This window comes from Cheilinus undulatus, linkage group 20 (genome assembly GCF_018320785.1).
Source record: "Cheilinus undulatus linkage group 20, ASM1832078v1, whole genome shotgun sequence".
NCBI lineage: Eukaryota > Metazoa > Chordata > Actinopteri > Labriformes > Labridae > Cheilinus > Cheilinus undulatus.
Genome location: NC_054884.1, coordinates 29,474,113 through 29,487,671, shown reverse-complemented (window position 1 = coordinate 29,487,671; position 13,559 = coordinate 29,474,113). Strand labels below are relative to the sequence as shown.

At 39.6% G+C, this 13,559-nt stretch overlaps 1 protein-coding gene across 4 annotated transcripts; it reads right to left on the bottom strand.

The window, feature by feature from the left end:
- Positions 1-390: 390 nt before the first annotated feature.
- On the bottom strand, positions 391-12,337 carry bicral (BRD4 interacting chromatin remodeling complex associated protein like). Of its 4 annotated transcripts, none has more exons than XM_041815320.1 (13): positions 12,278-12,337; positions 9,976-10,028; positions 9,697-9,742; positions 8,067-8,115; positions 7,872-7,937; positions 6,345-7,610; positions 6,214-6,262; positions 3,760-3,800; positions 3,594-3,643; positions 3,325-3,470; positions 3,144-3,238; positions 2,956-3,058; positions 391-2,872 (listed from the first exon to the last, which is right to left on the bottom strand). In XM_041815320.1, exons 3-13 carry the CDS (start codon positions 9,735-9,737, stop codon positions 2,409-2,411), a joined length of 2,370 nt encoding a protein of 789 aa, XP_041671254.1. In that variant the 5' UTR covers positions 9,738-9,742; positions 9,976-10,028; positions 12,278-12,337; the 3' UTR covers positions 391-2,408. The 4 variants fall into 4 exon arrangements, with proteins under 4 accessions (XP_041671254.1, XP_041671255.1, XP_041671256.1 ...); XM_041815321.1 differs by lacking the exon at positions 12,278-12,337 and adding an exon at positions 10,757-12,086; XM_041815322.1 differs by lacking the exon at positions 12,278-12,337 and adding an exon at positions 12,018-12,035.
- Positions 12,338-13,559: the final 1,222 nt, after the last annotated feature.

Below are 13,559 nucleotides of genomic sequence, written 5' to 3'. Positions count from 1 at the left end.
TGTTTTTTTGTTCTAAAAAAAAAAGGAAGATCAAAGAACGAAACAATTGTGATGCAACATTATTTTCTTGTACATGTGACCTGCTGCAGTTGTTGGGGAAAAAAAGAATGTTATAACACAAAACAATAAAATGGCAGTTTTTCATTTATTCATTTCCTTTTGGGAAAACAAAAAAACAGAAAACCACAGATGGTTGATTTTTGTTTTGTTTCTTTTTCTCGTTTTCAAAAAGAACTGAAAAAAAATGAAAATATTTCATGTTTCATCTGACTGTTTTTGTGCATTAATTAAAAAGGAAAATCAAAGAAAGGAATGCTAGAAATGTAACATTCTTTTTTTTCCTTAATGTGACCTGCTGCAGTTGAAAAAAAAATGTTACATTGTCAGTGCTCTGTTCTTTGATCTTTCTTTTTTTATCTGAACACAAATGCAATAAAATTAAAAACAGTTTTTAATTTATTCTTTTCTTTTTAGAAAATAAAAAAGTTTTTTTTCTGTTTTTGATTCCAAATTTATGATGAACTGCCTGAAAAAGCAGTTGTTTTTCTATTTTTTCATAGTAATTGGTCAACAGCTTGTTTCTTGATTTTGGATTTCTTTTTTAATATTAAAAATCTGTGCGTTGTTAAACACACAGACCATACTTGTTTTATGTCCTGTTTTTGTGACGTGGAGGTGTTGCCCTCAGAAAAGCATGCTAACAAACGTACCAACTGTTTTTCCACATACCATAGAATCCAGTGTATTAGCCTCACTTTTAATAACTATTTTTCACCTAAAAGCTCACACACAGGGGTGACTTATATGCCAGTAAGAAGTGCCAAGACATGCTAGTGCATGCAGCTGTCACAACATCTCACAATCAAATGTGATCGAAAATTCATCCCATTCAATGTGAACTACAAACAGACCAGGCCATCCATGTTTGTCACCACTTTTTCACTGCTTTCCTTCCTTGTTAGGTCATAATCATGAATCTAAAGAAAACAGGAAGTATACTATTAGTGTTACCACTACCATTGAATGCTGGTTTGGTTGGAACAATCCTCAGTAAGGACAAGTGGCAGGCAGAGAGGGGCAGAGCAAATCCGAGGCTGAGTCAGTTTCATCACTAGTTTGATTACTGTATTGTAGCTAGAAGTTGTGCAAACTCCATACAGGGCAAACACATGGTACTGAAAGAGTGACATGGCTGCAAAAACTCACTACATTGTGGACTTTGCTGACTGGAAATCGTCAAACAGGCTGTAGCTTGCATACCACAACAATTTATACTTTGGATTTTATGGTAAAAAGGTGCTGGCCTGTGTGTCTGTATTTATTACCGCAAGAGTTGCAAGTTCTGCTCAATGATACAACCCTATTTTATGATTTTCCTTTTTGTCCGATCCGAACATAAAAATGCTAAGATGAATTTAAAACCGCTTCTCATTTACTGATTACATTTTGGGAAACAAAATAAGAGAAATAGAAAATGAAAAATCAGAGACAGAAAATGAAAAACTGTTTTTAGTTTCAGAACTTCCTGAAAGGGCCACGGGCACAGCTTTCAGTTGCTTCCCCAGCTTGTTTTTTTCTTTATTTTGGATTGCTCATTCCAAAATAAAAATCCACTGCCTGTAAACTACACTGATGTTACAGTAAAACTCTAAATGTGACTGGTTTCTAGTGTAAGAGGTTATCCCGTTGCAGGCAGCTGAAAGCAGGCGAATAGATTTTGGTTCACATTCTGTTAAGCCTTGCGTACACTTTATATCGACGTGTAGTTCCTGAAATGAGTGACGGTACGATTAGTGCAATTTGCCTCTACTTATCCATCTTAAAGAAACTTACCTCAGATCTATCGAACATGTAAAGCACGTTTGTGTGCACTGTGCATGTATGTAAAGCAGGAAGGAGCTGAAAGGAAGGGCATTTTTAGAAAAGAGCTTCTTCATGTAAACACTTCAAAATAAAAACCTAATATTAGGCACAGAGTTGTCATTTTGTTCCTCCTCCTCATCCCTGTTTTTAGCATAGGTAGTGAGGTTAATCAACTGGCACAAAATATTAAGGGTGTGTGTTTTTTGTGTGAAGAGAGGGGTTATAATTCAAGCTACTGAAACCCCTTTAAAAATACTAAAATAAAACAACATTTTCCATCTTTTTTAAGTGTTGCATTGCACACATTCCCGGATCTTTATAGGTCTTTTTAAGTGCACATTTGACTCCTACATCATTACTTAACCCCCCAAAATGATACAGAAAATACACTCTACATGGCCGGAGATGGTAACACAAAGAAAATCCCTCTCTTCACACTGGGTTACCAAGAAGAAAGTTGACCCAAAATAAAAAAAAAAAAAACAGACACACTCTCACATAAAAGAAGTGAAATCATACATCAGGGATGAATCGGAGCATCAGTCTTAACATTCAAGGATGCTGTTAACCGCCGCTTCCAAAGCAGAGTCCGTGTCAGGGTGAGCGGGTGAGTCGAGCTGAGACGGGTACTGCGACTGAATCGAGTGTTGGGACGCCTGAAAGTGCGTCTGTCCTGTTGTTGCTGTGAAATGTGACGGGTTACCTTGATAACTGTTAGCTGGAAGGCTGTTGTTGTCATTGCCGCTCGGCTCGTAGTGTTGCTGGGATCTCTTCAGTTCTATGACTCTTTTGTTGTCTAAGTGTGGAGGGTGGAGTTTATCTGCTGCACCTGAACATGCAGCTCTTTCCCCTCCTGGGTCTCCATACGCAGGCTGGGAGTCTGTCCTGTATGGCGGCTCTGTAGAGCCTCTATCTGACTGACTTTTAACACAACTCAACGACTGAGAGGGGAGGGGATCTTGGAAACGTTTCGATTTCATGCCACAGCAGAAATCCTCAAAGAAAGTATCTACAAGAAAGCAGAATCTGCATTATTTTCCTCAACAACAGGCACTTTTTTGTATCTTCTGGCATTATTTCCTCACTTCTTACCTGTATCCACTAGTACCATGCGCTTATCTTGCGTCAGGTTGCCGCGCTCCTCCTGGTTGAACGTCCTGTCAATCATCACCATTTCTGATGACGGGCTGAAACGCTGCAGGGCAGGGAGAAGCAACCTGTTAACCCTGTGCATGTTGTAACAAATAACACATGCATGTGTGCAAAACCTGTGTCACTACCTCGGCTTCCACCATGAGCAGCCGTCTGTATTTGTTCACCATGGACTGAGTCCTCATCAACACCTGAGTTGCAACTACCTCAAATTCTTCATCCACTGTGAACAAAACAAAACAAAGTTTAACTTCCTTCAAAAAGGTGAAAACATGTTGCAGATTTAGAATAAAGAATTCAAAGCTGTACCTTGTGAAAACTCCTCCTGGCTGGGTGGTGACCCCTGAAACACATGGTATGGGAGGAGTCTTTGCAGGGCATCTTCAATTGACGTAAATCGGCGCAGATCAGGGGTCTGGACTCCTGCATGATCCTTCCTCAGCTGCTGTAAAACCCTACGGAACAGACAGGAAATGAGAAAAATACCCAAAATGGCTAAATGATAGTCTCCTTAAGCACAAGATAACAAAATTAATTTCTAAATTATGCACAGAAAAAAAAAGAAAACAGAAACTCACATTCCTCCTCTTGTAAGTGGCTGAAGGGCAGGTCTCTTCTGAGCACTGACCTACAAAGATAAAGCATACCTAAACTTGTGATAGCGCTTCTGATATCCCTATCAGGTTTTAGACATCTTTAATGAACAGCAACAGCAGCAAATGAGGTGAAGAGTGAATTAAATACCTGAGGGTTTAGATTTGAATCTTGCGCCATGGTTGCAATGCCTAAAAGAAAGAGAGTAAAACATACATACATACTTCATTAGGATATGTGGACTTAAAATTCGATGTTTTCCCCCGCGAATGACTAAAGCTGGGTACACACTACAAGATAATCATGCTGATTTTAGGCCAGAGTTCCCCCTTTCAACCAAGGTCAGCAAAGGCCTGTTTATCAGACAGTTCAAAAGATTTTTTGATACTCAGCATTTTGTATCTGTATTTCACTGATCGCCAATAAAATAAAGTTGTTAGAAAGTGTGCTACTTTGGGCCCACTGTGAGTGGTATCTTTCCATCTGGCAGTGTTTTCATTCTTCACAGTCTCCTTAATGTCCTGCCAACAAAACCATCTGATTGACAAGATGCTTTAGGAGTAACAGCCATATTCATCATTACTAATTAGTCATAAAGTAGTCTAGTTTTTGGTTCATCTTTCCTTTAAAATCATATTAGCTCCAAATATCTGTATTATAAACAACTATTAACAACTAGTACAAAAGCCAATCAAGAAGCAAGCTGACTTATGAAGGGAGCACATTGAACAGCCAAGGTGGCATTGTACACTCAAAGCATACAATTAGATTGATGACAAAAATAAAGGACCAACTTCTTGATTTTTTGGCGAAGCATAAAATTTGATTGATGTCACAAATAAAGATCCAACTTCTTGATTTGTGGCAAAGCATAAAATCAGATTGATGTCAGGAATAATCAATCAACTTCTTGATTTGTTGCAAAGCATACAATTAGACTGATGTCACAAATAAAGAACCCACTTCTTCATTTGTGGCGAAGCATAAACATAGATGAATTCAGAAATAAAGGACCAACTTCTTGATTTGTGACGAAGCATAAACATGGATTGATATCAGAAATAAAGGACCAACTTCTTGATCTGTGGCAAAGCATAAAATTAGATTGATGTCACAAATAAAGGACCAGTTTCTTGCTTTGTGGCAAAACATAAATTAGAATGTCACAACTAAAGGACCAACATCTTGATTTGTGGCAAAGCATAAAATTAAAATATAACAAATAAAGGACCAACTTCTTGATTTGTGACGAGGCATACAGCAAGATTGATGTCAGAAACAAACAATCAACTTCTTGATTTGTGGCAGCAATACAATGAGATCGATGTGACAAATAAAGGACCAACTTCTAGATTTGTGGCAAAGCATAAAATGAGATTGATGTCACAATTAAAGGACCAACTTCTTGATTTGTGGCAAAGCATAAAATTAGATTGTCACAAATAAAGGACCAATTTCTTGATTTGTGGCAAAGCATAAAATTAGATTGATATCAGAAATAAAGGACCAATTTCTTAATTTGTGGTGAAGCATAAAATTACATTGATGTCTCAAATAAAGGACCAGCTTCTTGATTTTTGGCGTCAACAAAAGTGTTCACACAACATGCCCTGTAAAACATACCACAATCAACCTGACGAGGTGAGGAGCTGGACTGAAATTGCCACTCAACGGATGCTCCAGGTAGTTTACGGCAAGCCACATTTAGCTTGTTTGCTTTAAAGTCTCTTTTAACCACTGTGATGGCCTGACCTCTCTGCCTGGATGGGTTTGGTTGGTTCAGTTTCCTCGTTCAGCAGCCAATAAGCAGACTTGAGATGGACATCAGTGTGTTGAGCTGTAAACTTTGCACACCTGTGTTAATCAGACCTCAGCTTATTTAAGTAGCTTCCACTCTCTCTCTCTCCTTCCCAGGGCTCCTCAATCTGGTTTGGTTTTACTTACACTCCACAACACTTGACACTAATCAATACATTGCATTCATGGCTGATCAAGATGACCTACACAATTATGATTATTCTAACTTTTATTTGTAATAAGTACACTTCCTGTAAAACTTGCTCCATGTCTGACTTCTTTGTCACCTACTCTGAGAAGGAGCTTGGAGTTTGAATCCAATAATGAATACAATTGCAATAATAATTTAGGTTATAAAGCTAGTTAAGGCAGTCAATCTCTAATCCCAATATTAACTGTCAGAGGTTTGTCAACACCATTAAATGATTGTTTGGTTCATTTTACAAAAAATGCATGTTTCTCAGTTCATTTTATTCTGCTTATTTGTTAACATTCAAGCTAATATACTAGCTAAGGTATTAAAGCCATGCTTTCACCATGGTGTGAAAGCATGGCTTTAATACCTGGGCCTCCATCAGACAGGTAAAATGCTCACATACTGAGTGAAAATGTCCTTCTTTTAATATTACAATGTTCTCATTTATGGCACTGAAGTCTGACTTCTGTGATGTGTTAATTGCAAATTTTCATATTGCAATAAACTATTGCAATTTATTGTGCAGCCATACTGGACATGTAGTTCACTACATACCATACAGATAATAACTGAGTATAAGAACAATAAATGTTACAATTTGCTTTAGTTACCTTGGATGCTGTTGAGCTGTGCCTGTTTGAGGGCAGGTGATGAAGAATTCTGAAACATAATGAAAATGATGTCAGTCCGATAGCTAAAAGAGATGAAAATCTGGAGAGGAAACTGTATCCTACACACGTACCTGTCTGTAGTCCTGCTGTTCTGTAGATCCAGGTAAGGGTGACAGAGAAGTGCAATTCTGGGTCTGAGTCACTAGCAGGCGCTGCACAGGACTTGCCGTCACTTGTCCTAGACCACCAATCCCCGCCGTTGCTGGACCAACCAGAGTAAGCCGCCCAGGAGCGCATGACGTCTGCACAGGAGTGGAACTAGCACAAGAAACACCTGTCCATGTTTGGGCTGCTCCCCCTCCAACCTGACCCCCACTGACTACGCCCTGATTCAAAATGAGCTGGCCTCCGGGTTGTGCAGTGAAGTTCTGCCCTGCGATAATCTGCACCGTGTTCTGGCTGGTAATGAGGGCATTTGGGTTGGGGTCAGCAGGGCCATTGTGGATAGTGCTTGCTGGCGTAAGCGCTAAAGAGTTGGGAAGCAGGAACTGTCCAGGTGTGATGTTTGTCTGGGGCTGTGTCTGTTGCTGCTCCATGGGCGGCTGCTGCACCACTATGGAGCCATTAGCTGTGAACTGTCCTACAGGTGCAGAGGCATTAGGATTAACTACGTTAGCCATGGTGGTGGGACCAAGGCTGTAGACTGTCTGAGAACCAGCTTGGAGGGGTTTGGGCTGGATGGGCCTGACAAGAGTCTGGGCCCCTCCTGGGCCTCTCTGGATTATGATGTTTTGAAGGGGGATGTTTTTGAAAGGTAGGCCCACCTGGCCTACTTGTCCTTGTGTTTGGGTGAAGACCTGCCCCCCTGGTGTGGCCCCTGCTGCCGCTACAGGGGTCCCCTGCCTCAACACAATCTGAGGAGTCCTCTCCAAGCTACTCAGAGTCATCACACCACTGCCTGTACCAAATGAGCCCAACACCTGGATGTGCTGGGTGGACCCATTGGGCAACTGTGACACCCCTTGCAGAAACTGGCCTGCAGGGAACGCAGCTGTCGCGGTGGTTACAACGCCCACTCCCCCTCCGTAACTCCCAGGAACCAGCTGGGACTGGAAGGGAATGGGGGCCTGCACCAGAGTGGGAGCTGGCTGGGAGTCCAGTAAGGCCTCCTGGGCCAAAGTCTGCTCCGTGATGTCGGCCTCCATGAGAGACTTCTGCAGGATGTCAAAGGGCTGGTCCTCACCCCCGAGGTCCACCCCTCCAGGAGACGTCTCCGGACCCAATTCATCCTCGATAAATGAAAGGCTGCTGGAAAGCTGGAGGCCTGCCCCTGCTGAATCCTCTCCAAACTCAGCCATTGAAGAGGAACCATCCTTGAGGCCAGAGTTGGAGCCAGCCTAAAAGAAGCATTTAGAGAAAATGAGCAAAAAGGGGGGAGCTGTTTGCATGTGACCAGCATACAAGACATCCTTCCCTGTAGGTCTGTCTCATACAGCCATGAACCTTTTTACCACCAGTGCAAAATAGGAACTATGACTTAAGTACCTCGGCACAAAGTAAACTCTTTTTCTACTCAAATCTCACTAAAAGCCAAAGGAAATTCTCTCTGTAAAGACCCTGATAATTTGTTGGCCCAATGTAATGACATCTACACTCACCGTGTCACTGGCAAAGAAGGATCCATCCGACCCATAAGCTGCATTTGTTACATCATCTTCTTCGATCTACAGGAACAGAACAAGGAACGTAACAGAGAAAAAGGGGATTTTCTTGATGCATTAAATGGGTGAGGAAACTATTCAGGCGCACTTTGTAAGGAATGACTGTGAACACATTCTTAAAGAGTCACTCACAGACTTGCTGTTGCTGCCATGGAGATAGTCATTCAATGCATCCACATCTCTGGAAGGGAAAAAGACACATTTGGGAGCTTTACAAACCTTAGATACAGTGCTGTGAAGCAGTACTTCCTGCTTTTTGTTGCACATTTGTCACACTGAAATCCTTCAGATCATCAAACAATTTTAGACATTAGACAAAAATAACCTAAGTAAAACCAAAATGTACTTTATAAATGGTGATCATTTATTAAGAAAAAGTCACCCCTTTGTGAAAAAGTAGTTGCCCCCTCTTGTTAATTCCTGAATTGAACCTTTTTTGGAAAACTGAGTTCATTTTAACAAGCTACACCCAGGCCTCATTACTGTCAGACCTGCTGAATCAAGAAATCACTTAAATCAAACCTGTCTGACAAAGTGAAGTAGACCCAAAGATCTCAAAAAGCAGCACACCATGATGCCATTTTAAGAAATTAAAAAACAGATTGGAAACAAAGTCAATGACATCAGTCTGGAAAGGCTTACAAAGCTCATCTAAGTCCATGAGTGCCATTATTATTATTATTATTATTATTATTATTATTATTATCCACAAATGGAGAAAACTTGGAACAGTGGTGAACCTTCTCAGGGGTGGCTGGCCCTCCAAAATTACTCCAAGTGTACATCGACAATTCATCCAGTAGGTCCCAAAAGAACCCAGAACAATATCTAAAGACCTGCAGGCCTCACTTGACTCAGTTAAGGTCTGTTCATAATTAAACAACAAAAAGAGACTGAGCAAAAATGGCATCCAAAGAAGAGTTCAAAGGACAAAACCATTGCTGACCAAAAAGAACACAAAGGCTCTTCTCACATTTACTAAAAAACATCTTGATGATGCCCGAGACTTTAGGGAAAATATTCTGTGGACTGATGAGACAAAAGTTGAACTTTTTGGGAAGTCACTTCATCTGGAGTAAAACTATCACAGCATTTCATGAAGGGAACATGACATGATCTTAAACACACCAGCAAGTCCATCTCTGAATGGCTTAAAAAAAAACAAAAAACAAAATGAAAGTTCTGGAGTGGCCTAGTCAGGGTGTGGACACATTCGACTGAGATGCTGTGGCATGACCTTAAACACATCATGCTGGAAAAACCTTCCAGTGCGGCTGAATGGAAACAATTCTGCAAAGAGGGTGGGCAAAAATTCTTCCACAATGATGTGAAAGACTCATTGACAGTTATTGCAAACACTTGACTGTAGTTGTTGCGCCAAGGATGGCACCACCAGTTATGGGGTTTAGGGGGCAGTTACCTTTCAACATAGGGTTTGGATGGCTTTTAACCTAGTAAATGAAATGAAATCACCATTTAAAAACTGCATTTGGTATTACATTAACTGTCTTTGTCTGATATTAAAATGTGTTTGGTGACCTGAAACATATGTGTGACATTATGCATAAATAAGAAATCAGGAATGGGGCAAATAATATTTCACAGCACCGTAAACTTCCCTGATTCACTGTAAGAGGAAAAATTGTATTTTGGCTTTGGCTATAAAGAAGAAAGCCTTTAATAATGGTAAACTATAGCAGTTGTGCTTAGGGATGCATTTTAAAATGTGTGAACCCACTGAGATTTATAAGGAGGTTCATACCCTAAAATATCCAGAAGACGGCGATCGTCCTCATCATCCATGACACCTGAAAGAATGTAGAGTAATATAAGGATGGTTTGAAATAGTCAAGCTGGCATGAATTTAAAAAATCATGAGCCATGTCTTTATTGCATGGAGGTGCTAGGTAAACAGTTAATTGTGATAATAAAGCTTCATTTAGCACTTGTGTTTGGCTTTATTGTGAGGTACAAGTATATGCACTCCAGTGGTTTTGCATATACTATATTCCAGTGTTAGTAGTAAGGACATCTCACTCACAGATCTCCTGCAGGAAGCATGGATTCAGTCATTTAACACCTTTGTTTTCTGGGCTGTAGGGCGAGATACTGCTTTTAGTAAGATTACAAATTAAACATGTGAGATACAGGGTGTGGGAGTTCTGTAGAATGAAGTAGGTGAGATAGAAACAAAGAGATGGGTGTGTGAAATGTGGGTTTGAGAGGAAGAGGGGGACAGATATGTCATTCAGCACTATGGGAGAACTGTATACAAGTAGAAAGCAGGATGGCCCTTATCCCCTCCTACAGATGTTTGTCTCTTACAGACTAACTCCCACCCATTACCCTCCTCGGCTGTCCCACATTGGTTGTCTTTAGAGTCTGCACTGAGTGAAAATGGGCATTTGAGTGTAAATAACTCCACCCTGCTCCATTTATACCTTGAATGGTTGTTTGAGTTTCTACATTGAGTGAGGTGTTGGCTTTATGTTGTGTCAGCCTACTGTAGCATGTATCTATCTGGGTGTACTACAACTAAAGGGGGCAAAATAGCCAAGGAGACGTGACTTGGTACAGGAGAGTAATGAGATTTGACTCTTTTTTGGGGTATTTTTTCAAGCACTGTTGTTTTTAATGATGTATTTATTGTATTTAAGAGTCATAAAAATACAAATTTCCATGTCACAAATCAAATATTGACATGATAACACAGTGATTCTTAAATCATATGTTGTGTTGTTTTAAAAAGTCATGAACATAAAGACTGTGCTCCTGGGGATGTGTTAAACATTACAGCTGCAATGCTACAAAATGGCTGTTACCAGGACATAGGCTGTCTTTTCAACTGAGCCACGTTTAGCCTCCATCTTTGGTCAGAGCAGAACAAAGGACGACGGGGCTTCATACAAAATGTTACATGAAAACTGGCCGCAACAACAAGAATATTCATCAAAATGAGCCAAAAGTAAATGTATACCGAATATTTTCTTAAATATGTATTACGAATCGAGGACATTTTAGCGGTAGAAGGAATATGAAGCAGATAGAGGCTCTCCTGTCCTTCAAAAGTAGCCAATGTCAAAAGAGCTGTTACAATTAATTGTCAGAATTCAATACAAAAACGGAAAACAAACGATTATTGTCTTCGTAATTTATTTGATGAATTAACATCCAAGTGAGCGCGGCTTCCACGTCAAATAAGTTAATAAAAAGACGTCTATTTCACTTTTTCGAAATTCAAATATGTTAACCACCCAAAATCAACCGTTAACGGTTTACAAAGTAAAGACGTTACGAGATGGACATGTTACATTCGGATTAAATTCCAACGGTTGTTGTATTTGAGTAACACAGGGCAAGAGTGTAATAAGGCATTGGAAACGAGCATTTCGCGTTTAATGGGAAAAAAACATGTCGATAAAAAATGTTTAATCTCAATCTGAGGTGTTTAATCGCACGTTGATTTCCGGAAAGAACGAACATTTTGGTTAATTTCAGGCTCAATTCATTGTTCGAAATCCGCCCTAGCATGCATGCTTCGAAGCCAGCCAAGCTACCCCCTGCTCCATTCCTGCTACTGGTTCTGCAACGTAACGCCATTGCCCTAGTAAGTCAGCTAATGTACAGCTTGCAAGTTTTATTTCCAAAAATAGACTGAATCGACAGAATGATAATCGCATTCAAGCAGCACAAAAACCCCCGTCGTCCAGCCTGTGGCTGGTCGTCTCTGACGTGATCTTTCTTTCTCTGTTGGGGAGGCTTTCATTTGTCCTCTATGTGGCTCATCTGCCAGCATGAAAAACGTCACATTTGTCTCGATATGTCGAACCGATGCGTTTCAATCGGGGTTTCTGTCCCCATATCCGCAATCTGGTCTGATCTGGAAAGATCCAGGGACTGGACGCTCCGCGGCATTTTAACGATAAACATCGGCCTGTTCTGGTTAGCTAGCCGCGGTGGAGACGACGCCTATTTTGAACACGTCGGCTTGAATCCGTCGAAAAAGCTACAGGACAACACCGTGTCGCGGCATACATATTAATCCCGATTAGCAAAACATAAAGACGACTCAAAGAGGCAAACCCTTTACTCCTGTCTCACTCCTCTTGAAACCCAATATCTCCATTTGGCAACTTTTAATTTGCTCCCCCCTCCTTCTCCTCCTCCTCCTTCTCCCTCTCCCACTCATATATTTTTCTCACTGTCCCTGTTCTGTCTCGGATAGATTTTTCTCTCCGCTCAAACTCTCTTCCCTCCCTGAAGGAAGGGAGGAAGGAGGTTGTGTGTGTTTTTTCCTTGAAATTTTTATCACAAAATTATAATACACTCAAAGGGAAACTCACCGTCATGAAAAAGCAGTGCCTTGTCAACGGGGTTTCCTCGCCATCACCGCACGGGTTGTTGGGGTAGTGCACAGAACTAGGCAGCCCAAATCATCATAACACTACGAGAGTATACGACCAACACATTTTGAATGGGAAACACACTAACTACAATATATTGCTATTAAAGAAACGTTTTTACTCTAATGGAAATTAGAATTGCATGCTTTACTGACCTCATGAATTGCAGATAAATGTTATTAGTAGAATTAATCATCTCTAACGGTAGAGGGCGGGCCTCTGATGTGTCTACCACACCTTGACGTTTCTCAGGTATCACCATAGTTACAGTTTATGAACGTGGCAGCAAATAACCTGATATTTTTTTCTGATTAGGGTCATGAACGAAAGAGCAAGTGAAGCTTTTCCCCAGTTCTTGTGTGATAAATATTTCACTTAGATATAACATTCTGAGTTAAAATATCCACGAGTTTAAATGTCCTATAATGATTATCTTATGCTTGAAAATATCTCTTATTAAAAACAAAGCCACACGTGACTCATTTTTTAGATTTAATTTTATGTTATTCTTTTTTTGTGAAAAAAAAATAAAATATTTATTTCATATTTAATTAAAAAACATTTAAGTGTATCATATTTGGTTTCTGCTTATGACATTATACACATTTATAATATAAATATTAAATATATACACAATTCTGTGTGCTCTTGATTTTTATAATTTCATGGATAGAATAATGTATAGATTGACACCATCCTAGATTGATTAGTAAGGGGACAATCTGTCCTTGGCTTCCACTGCATTATTTATTCTTTTTTGTTTGTTTGTCACTATGATTTCTATCCTTTTTGCTATGATTTACAGCTTTATTTTTTTATATTATTTATTTATTTTTTGTATTTTGCGTCTTATACAACTTCTTTTGTTCTGCACATGCTAAGAGATTTTGATTTTATAGGACCAATTATTATAAATTCAATAAAGATTCGAGTTCTTTGTTGAATTATATCAACTTAATTCTTGTACTTTGGAAATGTTTCGTTTTTCTTTCATATTATAATGTTTTAAATGTTTTTGCTATATTTAATTATAAGAAAAAACAAAATTTGTGAAATATTTTTTTAAAAAAATGAGAACTTTACTAATTAATTTTTCTTTTTATAAGTTTATACTTCATTTTTCACATTGGTGAAGTGTTTGCTGTCATAACAAACTCCAATACAACAGGGGGCGCTGTGAATCCTCAATGTCGCCTTATATTTACGAAGAAGAACGCGTGAC

What these genes read in the sequence shown, in the direction of transcription:
- bicral (XM_041815320.1), bottom strand. Translation starts at nt 9,737, where the DNA reads ATGGATGATGAGGACGATCGCCGTCTTCTGGATATTTTAGG. An exon ending in ATGGCAGCAACAGCAAGTCT is followed by an intron (nt 7,938 to 8,066) that starts GTGAGTGACTCT and finishes CTGTTCCTGTAG; the next exon opens with ATCGAAGAAGATGATGTAAC. An exon ending in AACAGCAGGACTACAGACAG is followed by an intron (nt 6,263 to 6,344) that starts GTACGTGTGTAG and finishes ATTATGTTTCAG; the next exon opens with AATTCTTCATCACCTGCCCT.